The sequence below is a fragment of the Gorilla gorilla genome, chromosome 17 (genome assembly GCF_029281585.2).
Source record: "Gorilla gorilla gorilla isolate KB3781 chromosome 17, NHGRI_mGorGor1-v2.1_pri, whole genome shotgun sequence".
Taxonomy (NCBI): domain Eukaryota; kingdom Metazoa; phylum Chordata; class Mammalia; order Primates; family Hominidae; genus Gorilla; species Gorilla gorilla.
In genome coordinates this window covers 87,646,403-87,671,085 of record NC_073241.2, presented here as the reverse complement: position 1 = coordinate 87,671,085, position 24,683 = coordinate 87,646,403, and the positions used below count along the sequence as shown (strand labels likewise).

The 24,683-nt window shown below is 43.1% G+C and overlaps 1 protein-coding gene across 17 annotated transcripts in view; it reads right to left on the bottom strand.

Annotated features, from left to right (window-relative positions):
- The window catches only part of NEDD4L (NEDD4 like E3 ubiquitin protein ligase), a 359,195-nt gene that overhangs the window by 61,787 nt on the left and 272,725 nt on the right, over window positions 1-24,683 (bottom strand). For 12 of the 17 annotated variants that reach the window (XM_019014017.4, XM_055368221.2, XM_055368224.2 and 9 more), the window contains 7 exons: window positions 23,391-23,441; window positions 16,970-17,031; window positions 16,294-16,396; window positions 14,457-14,623; window positions 10,492-10,624; window positions 8,701-8,877; window positions 5,716-5,790 (listed from right to left, as the gene is read on the bottom strand). In XM_019014017.4, coding sequence (XP_018869562.2) covers window positions 5,716-5,790; window positions 8,701-8,877; window positions 10,492-10,624; window positions 14,457-14,623; window positions 16,294-16,396; window positions 16,970-17,031; window positions 23,391-23,441 — 768 coding nt within the window. Of the gene's footprint in view, window positions 1-4,071; window positions 4,132-5,715; window positions 5,791-8,700; window positions 8,878-10,491; window positions 10,625-14,456; window positions 14,624-16,293; window positions 16,397-16,969; window positions 17,032-23,390; window positions 23,442-24,683 lie in introns of all 17 variants that reach the window. The other 5 variants (XM_004059469.5, XM_055368219.2, XM_055368220.2 and 2 more) reach the window with 1 other exon arrangement.

Here is a 24,683-nt window from a genome sequence, read left to right as displayed (position 1 = left end):
TATTTCCCGAGATAAAGTCCTAAAGCTCCCTAAAGATAGTTTATAAAGACACAAAGACTCGGATCATGGAACATTCTGGATCCAGGTGTGGAGACTCGGCAGGAGCAGAAGAAACATCAACACTGACTTAATCCTTTCATGAATATTAAACATCGATGAATTAGCATGCAGCCTGAGTGAAGCTCCTTCCTCCCCTCCTCCTCTAGCAGTGATGCCAACACAAAGAGCTACGTGGATCCGGGCACTTCAATGGACTCCCCTGCTGAGCTAAGTTGCAACCTAAGTTCCTGGTCAATTAGTACCTCTGGCAAAGTATGTGCTATCAAGTTTTGACCTACTATTGTTTATACAATCAATGAAATACTAAATGGAATGTGTTACATTCTCAGCTCCCTCCGCCCAGAGCCCCCCCCCTTCAGCCGCTCTGGTGATCCACTTCCCCCTCTCCCAGGCCCCTTCCCTCCCATAACTCCCCACTCCCCCTGGCCCCGCCCCTGGAAAACTCAGCTCCGGAAACCTTAGCTCTGGAAACCTTAAGGATATTTTCGCAGTTACTAAATCTCTGGAAAGGACACTTGGGAGGCAACTGATAAACTGAAAGCACATGGATGCGTCATAGATCGTTTCAGAACTGAATCCTAAAGCTGTATGAATTCTAGCAACCAGGTTACTTTGTTTTTTCCTTTTTGAGACAGAATATTGCTCTGTCACCCAGACTGGAGTACAGTGGCACAATCTTGGCTCACTGCAACCTCCGCCTCCCATGTTCAAGTGATTCTCCTGCCTCAGCCTCCTGAGTAGCTGGGATTATAGGCAAGCACCACCATGCCCAGCTGATTTTTGTATTTTTAGTAGAGGCAGGGTTTCACCATGTTGGTCAGGCTGGTCTCGAACTGCTGACTTCAATTGATCCACCCGCTTCAGCCTCCCAAAGTGCTGGGATTACCAGTGTGAGCCACTGCACCCGGCCATACAGGTTACTTTCATACAGCCACAGTGAACAGCACTAATCAGTTTGTGGAAAATTAGGAGTGTAGTACAGAACACTGAATTTGATTAAAATGCTCATTCTCTCTTCTATTGAGAACTGAACTGGCAACCTGTAATTTAGTTACATTGATGTGAGAGGGCATTTGGAAATGTTTCTTTACAGTGTTCTCTCCAAATGACCACATAGAACAACCTGTGCTGATGATTCCATTTGTAACTCACACTGCCTCCCACCCTGCACGGCTAGTTGAGGGGGCAGGACTCAGCTTCTACAGACAGGCCATGGAAGGGCCCGCCATGAAGCCAAAACCAGCCTTCTGCTGTTCTGTGCTTGTGAGCATGTTCCACCCTAGCTTAACAAAAAAGTAATCAAACCAGTTAGAAACTGCGACTTAGTTTAACATTTCACAGCTTTTCATCATAGACTGAATATACTACTGCTTTGTGATGCCCAAAAGCCATTAGCTAGAACTTCCCAGTGGCTCTGTTTCTTTCATTAAAATAAAGAACACGATTGTAAACTACAGAAGTTTCAATATGCTTTTAAAAATAACCACTTTGACACTGACCATCACAGATTTGCCAAGACTTGCACCAACCCAGTAATGGTGGCTCGTGTATTTTTAGAATATATACAACAAAGACTGAAAGGACTGTGCTATCCCTCTCCTTTTATCTCATGGGGAGGGCCCTGGCTTAGTCTGCCAGAAAGTGACACCACTGTGCGTTTATTTGCCATAAATCAAAGGGCTGTGGTTTCTTGGCTGAGAATCAGGGCCTGTTTATTAGACTATAGGAATGAAAGCACTAACATAGAAAGAAAGCTATACCAGGACGGTTACTTCAGCACAGCGTATGGAGTTGAAAGGGCAGGGTAGGGGGAGCAGAAAGTCCTTGAATGTCGGGAAATTAACATTGCAGTGCCTTTACATCAGTGAATATTATGTAATTATTAACATGTCCCAGAAGAATGACCATAAGTTCAAAAAAAACCAAGTTGCTAAGTAATGTGTACACGACATCCCATTTAAAAAAAATAAAATAAAGTGGCACAATGTGTACCTATGTGTACACAGCCGTATGTCTGTGAGAGCACAGGGGCAGTGAGATGATATAATCCCACGATGGCTCCAGCCCAGGACAATACACTTCAGTGTGAGTGATGTGCAGAGGAACAGAGGGGATGCCAAAGAGGGAAACACGGGGTGAAGAGACAGAATTGCAAGACAGGAAGTCAAGGGCATTCATGACAAAGGATGTGGAAGAGAAACATGCAGGATACAGCAGAAGAGAAATGGATGTGATCCTTTCAAACCTAACTAGGTAGGGAGATCTATCTACATCTAAGTGTTTCATTAGATGAAACACTTAGGAATGAATATTGCCAAGCCTGTGGAAAGAAAAAACCCAACCCATGCTGAAACTCAGTGACAGGGAGGGGAGAGTGCAGGCAAGAAGGCAAGAAAAGGGCAGTCTAACGTGCCACCCGGGATCTCATTCAGAGGGGTCACCTTGTCCTGCCAGGTGACCCTTGCCATGGAGCCTGGTACTGCAATGATTCCATTCCTACTTCATTTACTACATCAGCTACCACAACACTTCAAAGCTACACGCAGGTTGCAAGGCCAACAAAATACAAAAATAGGTGATATACAGATGATGTTCATCAGCACTGAATTCAACTAAAATTATCTCACAAAATGATCTTGTCCCCCTCAAAGCTCCACTACTCCCACAGAAATTACAAGTGCACAGTGGGAAATAGTTCATGTAGAATTTCTTGAATTCTACTGGAGGCTGCCTCACTCAACACATGACTCACGTAAAACCACTGTAGCTCAATATCTTAACCTGAGCTGAGTGTTCTGGGGCTGACTGTTGCCAGTTTGATTTTCCTCTGTACAATGCTGAGCATTAAATTGAAGTCATCAACATCTTTAGAAAATCAGCAACTGTATACGTAAAGTTATCCACAAGTAATGAGCAGTTACAGCAAAATACAACACAGGTGAAACAATAAGGAAATTCTTTTTTTTTTTTTGAGATGGAGTCTCGCTCTGTCGCCCAGGCTGGAGTGCAGTGGTGCGATCTCAGCTCACCGCAACCTCTGCCTCCCAGGTTCACGCCATTCTCCTGCCTCAGCCTCCCGAGTAGCTGGGACTACAGGCGCTCACCACCACGCCCAGCTAATTTTTTGTACTTTTAGTAGAGACGGGGTTTCACTGTGTTAGCCAGGATTGTCTCGATCTCCTGACCTCATGATCCACCTGCCTCGGCCTCCCAAGGTGCTGGGATTACAGGCGTGAGCCACCGTGCCCGGCCAGGAAATTCTTTAAACAGCTATTGCAGTGCGAAGCATAAACTATAAGCTAGCCTAACTTTAGGGATCAAGTAGAAAACAGGCAATTAAAATGCAAATCTAAGTCACCCACAAACAGGAATACCATACATTCTTTAAAATAATGAATAAGAATGGTTGGCTTAGAGAAACATAAATTTTTCTAGATCACTTATATATCCTAATTATGCTCCCTTGGAATTACGGAAACTTGTTCACTGTGTGAGGAGAGCCCCTGGTGGCAGAGAAAGGGTCACTGGTGCATTCTGGGGACAAGAAAAGTCTAACCCCCTGTTAAAAATGTGGTAGGGGAGATACAGAAAAGAGAAGGGCCCTGGGCACACCCAGGAATCACACACACAGTCTCATGCAATTCCTGTGGCTTCTATGATGATCTTCCAACCAAATTATTTTAACCAAGCATTCTAATGAAATGGAAAAACTTATCAGGAGTACAAACACTAAAAGTCAAAAATATCTTCTAAATGGTCAAGTTAAATGCACTTAACCAAAGCCTGATAGGATTCCTAATAAAATTATGTGGGACTAAAAAAATAATTCTATTTTACCCAGTACCTTTAAACAATCCCCAAATGAGAAGCTTAAAATAAGAAACGTACGCAGCTCTGTAGCACAAAGGAGCTAATCTTATTTTTAAAAAGAGCGTATATTCACCACTACACGAAATATTAAAACTGCCTCACAGCCTCTTGCTATTGATGTCTGATAAAGTGGATCATTACCGTTGGTTCCTCACCACCCGTGACAGTTGATGAACGCGCTCTCCCAGCTGGGGCACTGGGCTGTGAATGATAATTTACATCAGTGAAATGCACTTAGGGGATGACCCCCTGCTGTCTGAACCAGGGCCCACTGCTGTGGCAGCGCTGTAAGGCAGGTGACATGAGATCAGAATCCCTGAAACCCACTCTGTCCAGACAAAGACGGCAGTCGCTGATGACCAGTAGCACAAAGGAAGCGTGACCCCTATGCCACCCAAGGTGGCTCATCCTTGACCTGGGTAAACAATGACAACCTCAAAAGAGTGAGCTGCCTTAGAGAAAAATGGAAAGCTGGTCTGGTTTTGCCTGCCATTGTCAAATAATTAGCAGATTCTGAAATCTGCCCACACTCAAAACTCAAGAGGCCACTGGTGATCAGTGAGTTTACAGCATCAGAAAGTACAAAGAAAGAGGGAGGAATCACCAGTTCCAGGAAAGTGAGTTCTTTGGGAAATAAAATTGACATTGATTTTGAAAAGGAGAGAAAGTGCCATTCGTTCAAGGAAAATCACAGATCATGAGGTTGAGAAGGATCCTACCAGTCCATCTCAGTTGATTGTTTTGTTTTTGGGGGCCCTGTACTGAAACCATCCCAGAAAAGACGCTCTTATCAAGCTTATTATTAAGTCTCTCCAGTGTAAGTCACAAATGACTCTATTATTTTGACTGCTTCCTTGACTAGTACACTCATTAATTTTTTCTCAAACATAAAAAATTAAAACCTAGGCCAAAATATCCTTTGAAGTCAAGAAAAAACATACATGAGAGGGAAGACACTGTGATTTCAAAAACCTTAAATGCACTTTTCCCCCTTCAAATTCATACATAATACATTATTAGTCTTAAAAATGATCAAGGTTTTGTAGCAACAGACAAAAACTGTCAAGGTAAAATATCAAATTGAACACATTAAAACCACATATTTTCACCTCCAAAAGAAGAAACAAATTTACATAAAATTTCTTATTTTTAATGTGTACATCAAACATCTCTCAAGGCAGTTCTAGTCTGCCTTCCAACTTGAATATTTCTTTTTACATACATCAGATGTTACAAAATCCCCTACATTTCTACATTTGCTGATAGCTATTAAAATGATGAGAGAGTTGGAAAGAATTATAGCCAATTCCTGGTGAGCAGAGCTGCCTTTAAAGAGAAGGTACAGAGGCTCTGTAGAGTTCAGACTTCAGGTCATTAGGAAGGGAAAGGAACATGTGGATGGTCGCCCAGAAGAGTTCTTCCTGGTTAAAGGGACTCAATGTGTTTTCAAAGTACAGATCACTGGAGCATAACTATAGTAATTCAATAAGGTAAAAGGAATTACTAACTAATGTACCAAGAAGTTTAAGTGAGCAAATCAAAATTGGCATAAATTTGGGTGAAAAACTAAAGCAATGAAGGTTCCAGCATTTTAGAGATGGGTGGCAGTAACAATTCTCTGTATTGGAAATCCACTTTCCTAGGGCAATTTGCCAGGAAATTTAAAAACATCTCATTTATATGGTAAATAAATTTACACAGGAAAAACTCTTTTTGCAGCAGCCCAGATGAATGTAAATGAAAGCCCAAAGAGTCAACTGATGACTGGAAATTAGCATGGGTTACCGGTGGTAGATGGCCCTGTTCTGCAACTGCGTCGGTGACACTGCATGACCTCAACCTTGAGGAGGGTTCTCTTTGCTGCAAGGAGAGGAAAAGACAGGAAGCATCAAGAAATATATTCTTAAAAGCAACTTTCATTGGTTTAACAAATATATCACTCAACCATATTCACCGCTCTTCGATATTAGAAGGTAATTAAATGAAACATCTTTTCAGAGCAAGGACAGTCATCCTTGAAAAAGTTATCTTCCACTTTAACTTTCAGTTAAGCAGACTGGAATTTTGACTGGTCCTTAGAATTAGTGGCAAAAATAAGAGGAGACCAAAACTTTCAGAAAGGAGACTCAACAGGACTCTGCAACACTCTAATGCTGCTTTACAAACAGAAAGAAGCTAGCAGTCTTGTAGTTTGCTTTAAGATGCACCCTCAGGGTAAATTTTAATGTGATGTGAATAGAGGGAAAAAGAGGAAGAAATAGTGATATGTGGCTACCCAACATTTATTGATTATTACAATTTTAAAAGAGTCAGTTGCATCCTATATTCAGAGGAGCTCAGACATCATCTTGGCCTACTTCTGAAAGATCTGGTATTTATAATTTTAGCTGCCGCTTTTTTTTTTTTTTTTTGATATAGAGTCTTGTTCTATTGCTCAGGCTGGAGTGCAGTGGTGTGATCTCAGCTCACTGCAACCTCTGCCTCCCAGGTTCCAGCAATTCTCCTGTCTCAGCCTCCTGAGTAGCTGGGACTACAAGCCCCTACCACCACACCTGGCTAATTTTTTGTATTTTTAGTAGAGATGGGGTTTCACCATATTGGTCAGGCTGGTCTCGACCTCCTGACCTCAGGTGATTCACCCACCTCGGCCTCCCAAAGTACTGGGATTACAGGTGTGAGCCTCCATGCTCAGCCAATTTTAGCTTCTAAGTGGACTTCAAGTAGTAAAGACAGGAATGATTAAAAATAGTTAGATAAAGCTAAAAAAAAAAGATCTAGTGTATAGTGTCTAATATTCCTCTCATTTGTTTGTATTAGTCTATGTGGTTAAATGAAGCCTAATTGATATGAATGAAGATTAGCAGCAGGTCACACACAGAAGCCAGAGTCTCCTTATCCGCAAGTTTATCCATGGTATCAGTTTCTAGTATTTACTCATTTTTAATATTTTGTGATAAGTAAATGGTACAAGAAGACTCTGTGGTAGGGATGGGGGACAATTCACATCTTCCCACATTGGTTACTGTGAAAGAATCAGTCTTTAATGAAAGTGTCACTCTGTTGCTCAGGCTGGAGTGCAGTGGCGTGATCTTGGCTCACTGCAACCTCTGCCTCCTGGGTTCAAGAAATTTTTGCGCCTTGGCCTCCTGAGTAGCTTGAACTACAGGTGCACCCCACCACACCCAGCTAAGTTTTGCATTTTTAGTAGAGACGGGGTTTCACCATGTTGGCCGGGCTGGTCTTGAACTCCTGACCTCAGGTGATCCGCCTGCTTCAGCCTCTCAAAGTGGGATTATAAGCATTAGCCACTGCGCCCAGCCAAAGCTCATGTTCTTGCCCTTGAATGCAGGGTAATCCCAATAAGCAAATATCCGATTTGACTCTCATTTACCAGTGAACACGATGTGAAATAATACAATATTGTATTTGGGTCTTAATGATATTTCACAGATCTAGAATAATTAAATTCAGGAGCTCCCCATTTAAAGAACTAGAATTGCTAACTTATGATTAATGCTGAAAAAAATTACAGTGTTTACTTGGTTTACTAAAGGTGTGTTACTGCCATGGATTCTGTGGTACCTCCTTGCTTTTATAGGTTTTAAATACAAGGCTTCATTGTTTATGTTGTTTCTGTAACAACAGTTTTATCAGTTCAAATATCCCATATATATGCAATTTCTTTTATCCTGTCCATTTAGTACTACATTTTCATCTTGGCGACACATCTCTTTTTGAAAAAGTCACAGAATTTCAATGTGAAATCACATTAACTGAATGATAAATGCAACTCATGTAATAGAGGCCTATAGTGTCTTTTAAAATAAAAACACCATAACCAAAAAGTAACAATTTTGTGAGTACTTACTTGCTTTTACATTGTATGCAGTGCTATCATTTATGTTTGTTATGGTCATAGTAATGACTATTTTTTTTAGGATGCCATTTTCAGTGGAGTGACTACCATCATTTACTACTGTACATTTTTAAGTTCAGTTTCTTGAGAAACACTGAGACTTCATTTGCTCTTAATTCTATGCACAAGCAGGGATTTTCTATGGGTTATTTCTGCACAATTTTGTATTGTCAAACATGGAAGTCTTTGTGACTGATTCCATTGGGCTCAGGCATTGGGCCCATCTGAAGCTTCTAGAAAGTATGTTTCTGATGGTTGAGAGCCCAAGTTAAAATGCTACCTTGATGACAGTGTCACAATTTCACAACATTTCTCAAGGGTTCATACTCTGGGACTTAGGAGACGTCTTCTATCTTCCATTCAAACCTTGTCTTGGATGAGCCACTTAAGCATTGTGCCCTTATCAGTGAAATGAGAATGATAAATCCTGCAGAATATGACTTAAGAGGACTGATTAGGCCTGATGGCTTTTAATTGTTACTGTGAAATACTACCTTTGTGATAAAGGTACTATTTTCATGAGCCTTTTGGCTGGGAAAGGAATTCTACAAGGTTAAAGCTAATAATTACAGACATCATGGAGTTTTACTTCTTTGAGTTCTTTATAAACCAAGAAAGTGTTAGTGGTATAAGGGTGAGCAAAGCTGCCTTCCAAATCAAGAAAGATTCCCACCTGCTTGGGCTAATTTTAGTACAGTCCTGCTTCTCCTAGGGAAGGAGGAACTTTGGAAAATGTCAGAGTTAGCTGGGAGCTGGAAGATCCTTGGTCACTATTTACACAAGAGATTCTCCTTAAGAAACAAAAAACAATAAAACATTGCTCAGCTTTTCTTTCAAACAAGGCCACTACTTACAATCAAAGAGCTGAACTGTTCCCCATTGGAGTCTGGAGTGATCTGAAGCCTTCTGCTTAGTTCCTCTGACAGCTCCTGAGGGCTGGTCCGAGATCCCGGGGAGGCCGGTGGTGGGGGCAGAGCCAGACCGAGAGAGTCTCCAGCGATATTCACTTCCTCTGAAATGGTCTCCCAAGGCTTTCAGAGAAGGAGACACTGGGGTAAACACTAGGAAGTAGGGATCCACCCAGCTCCCCAATGAAACCATGTAACAACAATAGCCCTGGTGATAACTACAATTAACACCTACTAAGTGCCTCTCATGAGGCACACAACCTTCACAATAATCACGAGGAAGATAACTCCCCCAATTAACAGATGAGGAAACTGAGGCACACAGAATAACTTGCCCAAGGTAACATCTAGCAAGTGGTAGGGCCATGATGTGAATCAAAGAGGCCTGGTTCCAGACAGAGGCTGTGCTCTTAACCACTTTATAACACTGCCTCTCTGAACAGTGACTGATTTCCAGCACTTGTTACTATATGTGTGGGCAAAAAAACAAACACACACACACACTTCTCTGGAGTTTATAAACAATTGTCATGGATTTTCTTTTACTTTTAACCACTGAGGATTCACCGTGAGAGCAGCATAGAAGCTATACGCTGTAATTAAACAACGGTATAAAATAACTTAGAGTGAATGTGTTATGGAATCATTACTTTTGCTTTTCCAAGTTGAATCACCGCATTCTAAATGATCTTCCTAACACAATGTCTAAGAAGAATGGGTTTTTAGCACGTAAACAGAGCTGGTAAGATAGCATGGAAGATTATGGCTAATTTGTTGTTTAATTCATAACGTTTTAAGTAACATACCACAACTATTTAAAGGGAAAATTACACATTTCTGTTCACCTAAGTTTATATTTTCATGGTAATAAATCTCTTCCGAGTGTCAAAGCGACTCAATAAAAATATGCATATGATACCCAAACAAGTTACAGGGCTCATTCAACAGCTCAACTATGATAAAAACAAGCTGTCATTTAATGAGACATGGTTAGACCCCGGTGAAAAATAAATTACAAAGTGAAAATATCTTAAGATTTTCATACTGAAAAATAATGTGGGCTGGACACAGTGGCTCATGCCTATAATCTAAGCACTTTGGGAGGCCAAGGCAGGTGGATCATGAGGTCAGGAGTTCAAGACCAGCCTGGCCAACATGGTGAAACCTGTCTCTACTAAAAAAAAAAAAAAAAAAAAAAAAAAAAATTAGCCATTGTGATGGCATGCACCTATAACCCCAGCACTTTAGGAGTTTGAGGCAGCAGGCGGATCTCGAGGTCAGGACATTGAGACCATCCTAGCCAACATGGTGAAACCCCATTTCTACTAAAAATACAAAAACTAGCCGGGCGTGGTGATGCGTGCCTGTAATCCCAGCTACTCAGGAGGCTGAGGCAGGAGAATTGCTTGAACCCAGAAGGCGGAGGTTGCAGTGAACTGAGACTGCATCACTGCACTCTAGCCTGGGTGACAGAGCAAGACACTGTCTTCAAAAAAAAAAATAAATAAAAATAATGTTATTCCCATTTCTATAATATAGAGCCACATATACTTGTCAAATACGGCTTTTATAGGCACTTTCAAATTAATATTCAGATGGTAATTAATTCCCTACATCACTGTAATCTTTACATTCTCAACAATGTTTACTGAGAGAAGAAATTATGATATAAAATCAAGCTGGAGAACATGGGAAGAAGGAGCTGCCGGGCTTTGCAGCATTCTGGGGACATCGTACCTCGGGGACATCCCCGCCCTCCGAGGGCTCAGGCTCCAAGTCTTCGCTGATGTGCCTGCGGGAGCGGAAGCGCCGGTGTGCTGCCTCCTGGTTGATCTGTCTGATGTTACTGTCCGACTCCGAGGACACGTCCCTGAGCATGCAGGAAAGGGGGAAAGAGAAGAAGAGAAGTGGTTGAGATCGGGCCCTTCATGACAGTCCAATGCTCACGGAGGGCCAGATGGCCACTAAAGTGTCAGCGTCAAACACTGACAACTAGCTGGTCATCCAATGTGAGAATTCTCCCACCATATTACGGCTAAAGTATAGGTTAAGGTCCATTTCAATAAAATAAATGCAGTTTTAAAATGCATTAGTCACACCATTTTGAGCATCTTTCAGGCATATATTTCAAAATATACCTTAGTGTTTAATAAAAAACAGAAATCAGAGTCCTCTGCCCATTTGCCACAGTGACAAGTCAGACCTCTGCAAGCAGAGGTGACAGGCAAGTTCACACAGCAGCTGGGCAGTCCCAATCCTTCTAGAAGTCCAGCAATGACAAGGCAGCTACTTTTGGTCACCAGCAATTTGACCAAAGACTACAAAAGGGACAAATTCAAAGCTGTCATCTGGAGGAAAGTACACCTGATCCAACATGAATTTTTTTCAGCTGCTTTCTAGCTCATTTTAACAGAATCTCAAAATCGTGACACTGCATTTACCTCCTTTACCCTACTTTAAAAATCCTAATAACATCAGGAGATAACCTCTCAAGTCAGCCGGGGTCTGAAGAACACCGAAACATCATACCCTATTTTTTGTCACGTGATGCTCTCAATTCAGGATCTAAAAGTTTTGATTCAATTTGGAAAACTTTTTTGGGCCGGTCATGGTGGCTCATGCCTGTAATCCCAGCACTTTGGGAGGCTAAGGTGGGCGGATCACTTGAGGTCAGGAGCTCAAGAAGCACCTGGCCAACATGGCAAAACCCCGCCTCTACTAAAAATACAAAAATTAGCCGAGTGTGGTGACGTGTGCCTGTAGTCCCAGCTACTCAGGAGGCTGAGGCAGGAGAATCACTTGAGCCCGGGAGGCGGAGGTTGCAGTGAGCTGAGAGATCATGTCACTGTACTCCAGCCAGGGCAGCAGAGTGAGACTCCATCTCAAAACAAAACAAAACAAAAAAAAAAGAAAAAAGAAAACTTTTTTTTTTTTTGCAGTAAATTATAGGCAATCATACTTTGGGGGAAATACTAGTCAGAGGCTTTTAGTGTACAAGTTTAAATGCCAAAAATTTTTTCAGGGAAAACTCTCACAGATACTTTCAATAAGACAGCATATCCCATTAACAAAAATTATGTCACAAGTCAGTATCTCAAAAGTTGAAATCTTTATTTCAGACTAATTGAAATATAGTACTTATCAAGAACACTCATTATCGACTCTTTCTAAAACACAAATTTTAAAGTTTTCTCACACATTCTGAAATGAACTTATGCTGTATCCCAATAAAGGGCCTGCTAGCAGAGGTTGTGGTGGAAACTCTTTTTCCTTAACTAACTTTCCTCTTGCCTTCTAGAAGTTATGCCCATTGGAAGGAGGCACTCCTCAGGTTCTGCCAAGTTCTGCTGTGTCCTTCCTGGCTCAGCCTCTCCCTTCAGCATTGCTGCCTCCCTGATGGGGCAGTTATGCTCTGCCTTCTCCCAAAACTACATGTGAACCCGAACTTGGATTAAGAACTGCATTTTTCAGCCGGGCGCGGTGGGTCATACCTGTAATCCTAGCACTTTGGGAGGCTGAGGTGGGCGGATCACCTGAGGTCAGGAGTTTGAAACCAGCTTGACCAAGCCAGTGAAACCCTATCTTCACAAAAATACAAACATTAGCTGGGCATGGCGGTGGGCGCCTGTAATCCCAGCTACTCAGGAGGCCAAGGCAGGAGAATCGCTTGAACCTGGGAGGCGGAGGTTGCAATGAGCCGAGATGGTGCCACTGTGGGTGACAGAGTGAGACTCTGTCTCAAACAACAACAGAAAAAGAACTGCATTTTTCCCTTGTTGCTCTAGACTAGTGAAGAGCCAGCAAGTTATACCTTTTGTTTTAGTTTCTGGGACACTGCCACCAAAGATGGTTTCTCTTTTAAATCACTTTATTGAGGTCTAATCAACACATTAAAAAGCTGTTCATGTTTAACGTACACCTCTTGATGAGTGTGGGGACATGTCTACGCCTGTGGAGCCATCAAAAAAATAGTATATATTTAAAAATGTACGAAGTGTTTTCTCAAGAATTCCCTCGTTAGTTTCACAACTCTGTGAGGTAGAGAAAGTAGCAATTATCCCTATTTGTCCCCAAAATACAAACTCTAATCTGCATGATCCTTATTTATGAAGTTGAATATTTTTCCATATACATATTAGCTATCAGGATTTTTTCCTTTGTGAGTTGCTCCTGGCCACTTTTCTGCAGAGGTCGCATAAGGATCCACCTTTTCAGTACTCCTTTCTCATGCTGTTGAGCAAAGGTAGAAAATGGTGTTTTGCTTAGGATATTGCTACCAGGATTCTTCTAGTTACTACATGTAACTAAGCCCAAGGTGGGTCCAAATTCATTTTTACTACAAATAGCTACAATGGATTACAATAATTCTAATAGCTATGGGCATTAATCAAAAGGAAATAGTAAGCAATAATATAAAAAACAAAAAGAATCAACCAAGCTATTTCCATGGGAAAAAACTTTAACAAAAGATAGTTCAGCATTACCCAGCTGCTCTGATATTTTTGCTGTCCTGAGACCATTTTGCTGTCCTGAGCTAATGCCCGTGCTGGGTAGTCTAAAGCTGATCACGAACAGCTGACATTCACGAGAACCCACCTGTGGGCTCAGGGAAGACAGGCTATTCGTTGTTCCAGATTCTGCAAGCTTTATCTCTAAATTAAACAAAACCTAGACCAGAAAACCTGGCCACCCTCCCCACCCACAGTCATATGTGGAGTATCTTTACAATTTCTAAAGATAAAAGGTTTTTAAGAACATGATACCTCATACTGCTTGTTGTCTAAAATGTATCATTAGCCACTTTCTTTCAGAGTTCGAGTAGACAAGAAAATTATACTACCCAGTAGACTTGCTTTTATTACACACTGAAAGTTGTATAGTTCATTGATAATTTCCTCCTTGTCTTGGCTGCTAGGCAGCTCATAATTTCTAGGATAAAATTCCTTTTCCTTAAGACTTTCTTTTTGCCCTTCGATGTATTATCAATAGACTTAGATCTTGCTGTATAAAATGATTTAAAAACAAGCTGCTACAAAACCATTTTTAAAGTCCATGAGTTTTAACCAGTGTTTATTTGCTATCAGTCAAACCACAAATTGCTGAGGGAACAAAACAGGAATTGGTTTACTGCATCCCTGAGGCTGGTGAGGGATTAAAATACACAGTAATTACTAATTCTGATTTTGCAACTCTCCCATGTGTTTATGATTATATTAAGGGGCTCAAATTTCCTTAAAGAAAAAAAATTTTTGAGGTTTCCAAATCAATGCATTGAAGAGAGTAAAAATCCAAAAACTTAGAGAAAACAGAAAATTGCAAAGCCAATTTGCTTGCCGGTTCTGTTCTGGGTCAGTTGGGAGAGAAAGGTGGAGAAGAAAACAATATAATCAACAAATGTAAAATAAGTCTAAGAAAAACAACCTCTGCTTTGTATTTCAGGAATCGACATAAAAGAAGACATAGAAAATAAATCAGCTCATATTGAAAACAGCAGCATGTGACTCAAAGGCAATCGCTTACAATATACAAGTTCTGACTGCTCTTGCATGCTTTACGTAAATGGAGAGGAATCTCGTACCACACCACCATCTGCTCTTATAGACATATGATTTATTTCCCAGCCTTGTCCCAGAGGGCCGCCATATTTGTCCCTAGCTGTGCAGTGCACGTGCACGTGTTCCTGACCATCACACGGTACTCACATCAGGCTTGGTCGGTGCCACTGAGTGGTCCGGTTGTTGTGGTTGACATAGTAAGTTCGGCCTAAATTGTCCACTTTTTCTTCCCACCCGGGAGGCAGAGGAGGAGGAGGAAGTTCCTCTTGATGCTGAGAAGCCGAGTCATTTGAGTCAACAACTTCCCATCCATGCTGCGGAATAAAGTTAAAGGGACGATTATGAGGTTGGTTCTTCGGCTGTGAGTAAGAGGTCATCACAGCCTGCCCTGCATGCCCTTCTCCTTGCTCTGGAGCTCTCTGGCTCTAGCCATGGCTTCGGGGCCACATTTGAGTAAATTCCCAATTGAAGGCCAAAAAAATATATATATGTCAATTCTAGAAAGGCCTCAAAAATCTTCTGAGTAATGGCCAATTAATTGTGCTGCCCTCTAAGATGACTACATTGCAGGACAACACAATTTGGATCTGCACAGTTGGTGACACTACTTAAGTCACATCATACTCTTTCCACATGTCATGTTTGTTATTTTGACTTGAGGGCCTCCAAGGCTGTACAAAGCCCTGCCAATGATGAGGGTCACATTACAGCTGCCATCTTTTCAACACCTCTATGAGGTAAAGGGAGCAGGGAAGATGAGCTGCGCTGCACCTGTGTTCTAACAGAACTCATGGCACAGGGGACCAGAGGCCCGGAGTCCTGTTGCTCCCCAGGGAGGCGGGCTTTGAGAGAGAAGCCTCCTCTTTGCATCCCAAACAACCGCAGGAGCCAGGAGTCTGGAAGCTGCTGCCTTCTACTCAGGCCCTCTACACTGGCTGTGTCCACACCAACGGGTTTCATGGTACCAAAATTCGAGTTCCATTTTTACAGCACATATTTTAGGCATTACGTATTCCCTTCCTAACATCCTCTGCTAAAATCACTGGAAAATTAAGTAATTCACTGGTTACTGCAGTTGGAAGGCAAGAAGAGTGTAAAAAATTCCTTGGATTTGAGATGAAAATCTGTTGACGTGCTTATGAAATGTTAACATTCATACATTTCTACCACCCACATTATTCCTCTTCATGTATATAGAGAGATGAAGGCTTGTAAATGAAATAATGCCTGGAAATACGATCTCTCAGGCGGAGGAGTGTTCGGGTAACTTCTCCACAACACATTATTCACATATCACATATATGCAACAGCTGCAAACAGATGTGAGAATAAGCCCTAGAGAGGTCTCGTTTAATGGACACTTTGAGAATATGAGAATTTGTCTAACAAAACAGCACTGGCCGACGTGTGTGCTGAAAAGGTACGATAGGACCCACAGCATCAGTCTGTTGACAAGGTAAATACAGGTGGCTCTGTCAGGAAGGAAAAAAGGGACATTCCTCTGGTCAGCTCATTGCAGAATGGCATTTCTAGAGGAGGGTTTTTCTACTGCAGGCTGTCACCTGTGGCCAAATGAGTAAGAAACTTGAAGAAAAGTGATTTTCTAAATTCCTTCACCCACTTTGAAGCGACTTCAATGGCTAAAAAGAATTTACAAAGAGCTGCAAGTCCATAGCAATAATAGGATTCAATGTGTGAGGAGACTTTCACAGAGCAGTGGGGCTAACATTGGGGAATAGGCATGGCATCGATGGCATTGTCTAAAGGGAAATCTCTCCGAGGATTGGTGTTGTAACATAAAAAGTTCATCTTTACCCAAAACAAATAACTGCACTGGTAGACTATTACTGACCAATTTGCAGACATATGTACTTTTTTTATATTTAAGCTTTCTAAACTTTTATTCCCTTCAATTATAAAGTTTGAAAGCAAAACATGAATATGATCTCAAGGCAAGGAGAGAGGCCTGACGCCCTCCACGTACCTCCATGTCATCCCTCTGGTCACTGTTTTCTTCATCTTGACCTCCATTTTTTGGCATATAGGCCATTTTCAATCGCAAAAATCCCTTAACTCGAGACTTATGACTGCACACATAATGGAAGAAAATTGGTTAGAAGGGTTGTGACTTCAAAGGACACTTAAAATCGTCTTCAGCAAAAGCCAACCACCACAGCACGCAGGGCAGGCATCCCCACCCACCCATACCCACAGCACACAGGGCAGGCATTCCCACCTATACCCACAGCACGCAGGGCAGGCATCCCCACCCACCCACACCCACGGCACGCAGGGCAGGCATCCCCACCCACCCACACCCACAGCACGCAAGGCAGGCATCCCCACCCACCCATATCCACAGCACGCAAGGCAGGCATCCCCACCTATACCCACAGCATGCAAGGCAGGCATCCCCACCCACCCATACCCACAGCACGCAAGGCAGGCATCCCCACCCACCCATACCCACAGCACGCAAGGCAGGCATCCCCACCTATACCCACAGCACGCAGGGCAGGCATCCCCACCCACCCACACCACAGCACGCAAGGCAGACATCCCCACCCACCCATATCCACAGCACACAGGGCAGGCATCCCCACCTATACCTACAGCATGCAGGGCAGGCATCCCCACCCACCCATACCCACAAGCCTCACCTTCTTGGTCTGAGGAGAAAGTCCTTAAACGTATAGGGTCGCTCCATGGTTGGATCTTCTGTCTGTGGGGAAAAAACAATAAATTAAATTTTAATATTCCTAATAATTTCATGTTTTAGATACAGGCAACTGGATTACAGAGAATATATTTTGAATTTTAGAATGTGGCACCGCTGAATGTGTTTCTTCACTTGGTACCTGACAGTCCACGGAACTGATCTACTAGAGATCCACTAGATGTCACTATCCACACCGGGTTTTAGGAGCCAGCCCCAGCCACAGACAAATGACAAAATTACAGCTGTCATTGCCAAGTAAAATTTCTAACTGCAGGGTGTGGCCTCAGTCTCACAGAGCTGATTAACTTCGGAGAACCAGCGGTCACCGGTGCCTTGCTATATGCCTGTGACTCGAGACACATATGAGTGGAGTAAACAGAAGAATATACAAGATTTAATCTTTGAGGGAAACTTTGTTTTTTGCATTAAAATCTCACATCATCAGCCTAAGAGAATTAAAAGACTATCTCCTGCACAGAGATCATCCCAGGAAGCAGCACTGATAAACCTTCTGCTGAGGTTTAGTTCATGAAGCTATGAGTACAAGTGGAGTATTTGTTCATTTTTAAAGAAATCAGTGTTCATTTGATTGTGTGAAGTTCGTTGCGAAGTTCCTACCAAAGCAGGAAATTGGATAAATAAGTGACTATTTCATTAATCTTTAAATACTATATATGCAGTAAAACCTCAAATACCTAGACCCTTCAATTAAACACAATTTCAAATACTTTTATAGCAAGAGATAAACCACAGTCCAGTGATTTACTGTATCAGGTTTGTGTGCGCGTGCATGCACACACGTGTATGTACGTATGCGCTGCTATTTGAAATGTTATCTGTTTATGTCATTCTCTGCTTTAAACTCTCAATGGGTTCCTACTCCTCTCATAATAAACTGAAAATTCTTTCCTATGACTTAGAAGACCAACTATAATCTGGCCTTGAATCAACTTTAACCTCATTGGGAACCAGTCTCTCTCTTCCTTCCTTGTACTCCCAACCATCCTGTCCTCATCTGCCATGGATGCAGATTATATGTACTGCGGTAGGGCCCATGCACAGGCAGGTCCCTCTGCTGGACAGCTGACTCTGGATGGCATGGCTGTTTCCACTTTGCCATCCAAGTGTGAGATCCCAGGTCTCATCCTTTACAGTTCCCACCATCAGCCACCCTTATCACCCCCCATCCTATCGTCCTGCTGTATCTTCCTCATATCACTTTCTGAAAGTACCTGTTCAATTGTTGACATATTAGTTTATTATCCATCACTTCCAAAATGTAAGCCCATGAGAACAGAGACTTGAATTTGCTCACCATTGGATCATTGGTGCCAAGAACACTGCCTGGCACCAAGTAGGTACTCACGTAAGCACTCAATTCATCTGATCTGTAGTAAACTATGGAGGCTCTCAAAATTCACTCTCATTGAATGAAGTAAATTATATTTTCTAGACTGTTCTTATGAGGCAGTAATAAACATACATTTTGAAAATATTTTCTACCAAAAGGTTTGTAAATATATATAAGGAAATAAATGGAAAATTTATTAAGAAAACTATTGCTGGTTTTCCTTCCTTTTTTCATTTATTAAACCAACATTTATTTATTTAATTTAGAGACAGGGTCTTCTGCTGTCCAGGCTGGAGTATAGGGGCACAATCATAGCTCACTGCAGCCTCAACTTCCTGGGCTCAAGTGATCCTCCCACCTCAGCCTCCCAAGTAGCTGGGACTACAGGTGTGTGCCACTATGCCTGGCTAATATTTTTATTTTTTATAGACATGGGGGTCTTCCTATGTTGCCCAGGCTGGTCTCAAACTCCTGAGCTCAAGACATCCTCCTGCCTTGGCCTCCCAAAGTGCTGGGATTACAGGTATAAGCCACCATGCCCTGCCAACCAACAAATAATTTGAGAGCAATATTATGTCAACGACATGTGGATACAACATGGTATAGCAGCCCTTATGGTTACAATGACAAGGGAAGAGCCATCATGTCAACAATCCACTAGAAGCTAAGGCAGAACAAATTCACTGACATCGAGAGGTCACATTCTGTGAGACTTGGGGTACAGGGAACAGACGGACTCTGACTTGGAAATCAAAATGGTTTTGGATATGGAGTTCAATACAATACAGGGTGATGGGAAGGCTTTGAGAGGTAGAGAACTGGGAGAAAGGACAGTTTAAACATAGGAAATCAAACAGTATGACAAAGCCTACAGGATCACCAGTGGGCATGAGCAATCTAGGAGCAGCAGAGAACATGCAAGAGAGTGAAGAGGGAAAACCACGGAGCTTAGAGGGACTCTGAACCTGTCCATACCCTATGCAGCTTAAATGACTGATACTACACAGGTCAAAAGGCAGATCTCCTAGGTTTGCATCCTGGCTTTGTTACTTACAGAGCCAAGTGGCTAAGGGCAAGTTCCTTATCTCTCTTGGCCTCGGTGTCCTCATCTATAAAATGGGGCAGTAACCATAACTTACAGGGCTGTTGTGAGGATCAAACCAATCAACTGAGTTGGTTTCTATAAAGTTCTCAAGGGCACCTGGCACACTCAACAAACACTAGCCATGTTCATTGGCCAATTCTACACGTTCATATCATTTGTCAGTACTGCCAACTCAATGCCAAGCAGTAACAGGTAGGGCATTAAAATCAAAGCTCACGTTCATTGAAATTCTCTAGCCTGAATTAGAAGATGATCTTATAGATAACTACAAGATTCTTCTTGGCATTCATCCAGGTTCCAATCTGATCCGGTTCCCTGGAGCAGAGCTGAGTGGAGACTCCCAGGATGGCTTTGAGGGTGCTCCTGGTGGAAAGCCATCTTAAACACACTGCTGCAAACAGTGCTATTAGCCACGATAGCCACAATGCTGCCCCTGTTCCAGGGTAAAAGCATTCAGAAGAAAATCTGGATACTCAGTACTTTCATCTTGAAAGAGAGTAGTTGCTTTCAGCCTAGGTGCATTCACTATGGAATAGAGTGAGATAAAGGATTCTGCAGGCAAATGGAAGGAGAGGGCCCTGCTGGGTCCCTAGACTCGAAACCTGTATGCAACCACTGCAAGCACCTAAGCCTTGGGCGAATCCACCCCATGCCCACACCCTTGACCACACCACAGGCTCACAATGATGCTGGACACCCAGGGTCAGATCCAGCACCACCAATGACCTGCTTATTGCTGGGCAAGTCCCCTCCCTCTCTGGGCCCAGGCTTTTTCACCTGGAAAATACTGGGAGTGAATCAGTGTCTCTGAAGTCCCTCCAAACTCCATGATTTTGAATTCTGCACTCATGAGAGGGAACCATCAGCCTGCTACCTGCTACCAGCCATCAGCCATAAACACAAAAGGGGTAAAAGGATGTTGGTCAGCTGAGCTACCTCCAAGTACAGGCAGGGCATCAAATAATACCACCACCCTGAAAATGCCTCATCTAGGAAAATTTAAATTCCAGAGTGAGCCACGGTTGTCTTAAGTGGCACATGACTGGGATTTAGGAAAACTTAATGTTTTAAAATAGCTCTCTCTGCCCCACTGCCTTTCCCAGGGACGAAGAGATTTTGTGGCTAGGCAAAGGTGGGTTACTGAGGGCCCCAGGGGAAGGGGAGACAGAGCTGACAAGTCAAGAGGAAGGTGCAACAGGCAGACACCTGCCAGAAATCTCACTCTGTTAATACAGATCTCGGAGTTCTCTTTATCGCTAAATAATTAATAGATTCAAGTTATCAAATATCATATGAACTTTTAGACAACGATGCACTGAATTTAACAGACAAATGTGAAAACGGCAGTTGAAAAGTCAACGATGGTACAGTTACAGCTAAGTTTGCTCTTGGTCTCTCAATGTAAAAGCAAAAGGAGAGCTTGCTCTGTCTCCAAGGCTGGAGCACAGTGGTACAACCATGGCTCAGCGTAGTAATGACCTCCCAAGCTCAAGCGATCCTCCCACCTCAGCCTTCTAAACAGTTGGGGCAACAGGCATGTGCCACCATGCTGGGTTAATCTTTAAGTTTCTCTATAGAGACAGGGTCTTGCCATGTTACCAAGACTGGTCTTTAACTCCTGGACTCAAGTGATCCTCCTGCCTCGGCCTCCAAAAGTGCTGGGGTTACAGGCATGAGCCACTGTGCCTGGTCTATTTCCTTTTATCTAAAGCTTGGTGGTTGTGACAAATTTTGAATCTACAGACTGTAAATAATCCACCTTGACAATGGTCATATACTAATCAAGAACACAGCATCCATAATTCAATCCACAAAATACACTCATATGCTCCCGCCCTCTCCACACTCACACCTGTGTGCTATCACACAAATAGAATGCCACTGTAATTTCCCCATGAGCATCCTATACACATGAGCAAACATACACACGAAAGCACCTGAAATCCTGGATTCAAAAACCGCGTGCATTCAGAACACACAACTTGGGTTCTACCGCCACATGAATAAAGAATATACCTTCACGCCTCTCCTTTTGTTTTCTTTGTGGTCCATCTCTCCGACTGTAGTTGGCTGCGAACAGCTAGTCAGTTTGAAGTATGGAGGTGAAGCACGCCACTGCAAGTTACCCTCTGGGCACACGAGTAACTAGGGGCACTCGGTCCTCTCTGGGCATTCACGGCGCTACCCTCTGCAATCGGCTGGCTTCTATTCCTGCCCTGTGCCTCCGCACCACTTCCTTCTTTGAAGGCTCACTGACCCTGCTTCCACTCAGAATCCAAAGCTAAACCATTCTTTGTACTGACTTGGCCTCGGAGGAGGAAACTTTTTCTATTTTCTGGGAGCCCTACTCAACCTTTCAAGACCAGGTGCTGCTCACTCACTCAAAAAAGAGCTTGTTAGAGCAAGGTTTTTAAACATGTCACTTTTGCCTCTTACCAAATATTAGAATATTTGCCTCTCAGAAAATAATTTCCCTTGGCCAAGATGTGGTTTTTACATTAGGGAAAGGGTGGCTGGAGACATCCATAAAAGAGCTGGCCCATCAACCAACACCGTCTAAAAGTGTGAGAAGACCGCAGCTTCAGTCTGAAGAACATACACAGAAGACCTCCCAACGTAGAAGGATGCGAGGTCTTTGCTCACAAAAGGTGAAATAGTCACATCCTCCCAATGTGACCTGAGAAGAGCAGTCAGGTTTCCGATGGCTCATGGAGTAGGTCTCACGCAGAAGCCCCGGGCAGGCCCCTCCCGTGGCACCCTGGAGCTTCAGAGTTTTATAAAGAAACAAACAAGATATTTTAAGAATATCACTTTCACTTCCAGTCCTTTGGAACCTTGCGACTTTCTTCCTTAACAGCTCCCCTGAGTGAGTAAGAGTAAATTACTTGCTATCACCTTCCTTCACAACACATCTTCAAAGCTTCCTTGGTATTTAACATATGGAAACAGCCATAATTTCCACACAGCAGGAAGCTTATGCTAGGGGGTTAAGTCACTTTACTTTATAGACTATTTATGCTACTTGCTCACACAAAGCATTTTAAAAAATAACACAATGCCCTTGTAAGGCAGAAACATTCGCCTTTCCTCTCTCAGCTGCTACTTCTATCACGTCGTCGTGCTGCCCAGGGAAGAAGGCCAGGAGGAAGGCTGGGACAAGCCGGAAAACTGAAGCTGGAATAGGAGATGGGGATCCACCTTTCTCAAGGCCTCCAGGTCCTACCTACACATTCTGTCTGCCCTGCCTCCTGTTTCGGGTGTCAGCCCTAATGCCCGTCACTAGTCAACAGCCTCATCTGCTCCGCTACTTTGAGCAGAGAGAAATGGCAGCGCCACACATGCTAACTCAGTGCGTGTTCCAGCGAGGGTGGGTGTTCCCAGCTGACAAGTTCACTCAGAATGAACAGGCTCTTCTTTTGTCACCATGCTGACTGAGAAAGCCAGACACCAAAATCTGGGAAATGCTATTATAGTTTGTGTAGAGGTATCCAAGAGAAATGGCATGTGCGGTTCCAGACAAAGAGTGCAAACATCTGATGGGACCCGGAGGATGCATTAGGAAGCAGAGACAGTAAGTGACAAGAAACGAGGCCTGAGTGAAGGAGGTGTCTGTTTTGTAAGATGTGATACACAAAGGTGGAGCAGCTGAAGTGCAGAAAAGAGAGGGAGCTGGTGGATGGGAACGCAAGCGCACGACTCAGGCACCCTTGACTACTCTTACAGCCAGCTTCTCCTCCATCCCCTTGAAAGGACCACTTTCCAGAAAGGACTAAGGCCACAGCACACATGCTTCATTTCAGCCTTCTCCACCGTGGTGAAGAAATGCCACTCTGAAAATATGCTGACTACAAACAATTAGAAACCCCGGCCCCCAGCACGAAGCATCAAACATGAGACTGTCCTTACCGGAAGGTGACTAAGGGGCACGTCCACCTGGCCCAGGAAGTCGTCTCGTGTCTGTTAGGAAGAGAACAAAGAGTTAGTGTTTCCATTTCTTCACTGAGCGTCAGCATTTCCTAAAAATGTTTTATCATGAATAGAGACAAAGGTCCAGGGCCTGGCACTGGAATGTGGAGGGCGGAAGGCCCCGAGGAGACACGAGTAACCACACCCCGGGAGACCAGGAGCCCGTGCGCCTGGACTGAGCTGGCTGAGATTCTGTCTGGTGTCTGCTACCAAGCACAATGCTATGGAAGCCTCTGCAGAAGCTGGGAGAACATGATCAGTCAGGGAAGAGACAGGCAGGGTTTGAGGGCACAGCTGGGCCCAGCTGAAAGAGAAGATGGCAAACAAATGCTGGGAACATTTTAATAAGTGTTTACTGATCCAATGCTAAAAACTAAAGAGCTTCTTGAGAGCTGAGAGCCAATGGAAAAAGTATATGGCCTAGTTATCAATGCATCTTACAAACTGCATCTCACAAAAAAATACACACTTTTTAAATCCAGTAAGTACATTGTTTTTTTTTAATCTAGTAAGTGCACTGCTTCAGAATCCACGTATATGGATCAGGTCCTGCTAATTTTTGGACACACCATGCCTCTCCCTCTCCACATCTACCATACTGCACGTATCTCTCCCAACTTCAAAGAGGCCCAGGTGAAAATCATTTGGAGACATGCACCAGTCCCCTCTCAGGCTCTGGGAGTCATCTGGGAAGTCATGATTCAGCTCCAGAGGTCACTGGCCTGGACCACAGGGTGTCCGATAGACCACAGTCACACTATATCCCTCAGTTACGGTGCTTGTGGCATGGCCTCTGATGTTTAGATGACCCGAGAAGCAAACTGGAACACAATGACTATTTGCCGCTCTCATATAAAAATATGCAGCTGGTTCCACCACATTCAAAATGCGTAAAAGCTGGGCAGTTCTTTAGATATGATGAGACCAGCCCCATAGCTAGCTTGAGCCACCCAAGAAGGAATCCAGCCTACCTGGTGCTGAATCCTGGCCTCTTATTTCTACTCTGCTAGTTTACAGAGAAAGTTTCTAATTCACATGTGTTATTTTTCAAGTGTACTTGAAAAACATTCTCTTCTTCCATTTAAAAGGAAGCAGCAGGTAAATATGAATGAGATTTATTGAAATGACTTGCTCCAAGCGTAGGAATTCCTTTTAGATAATTGAAAAAATTTGATGAACTGGAAAGCCATCTGTCTCCTCTAAACAATCCATACTGGATAATAAAAAAATCAA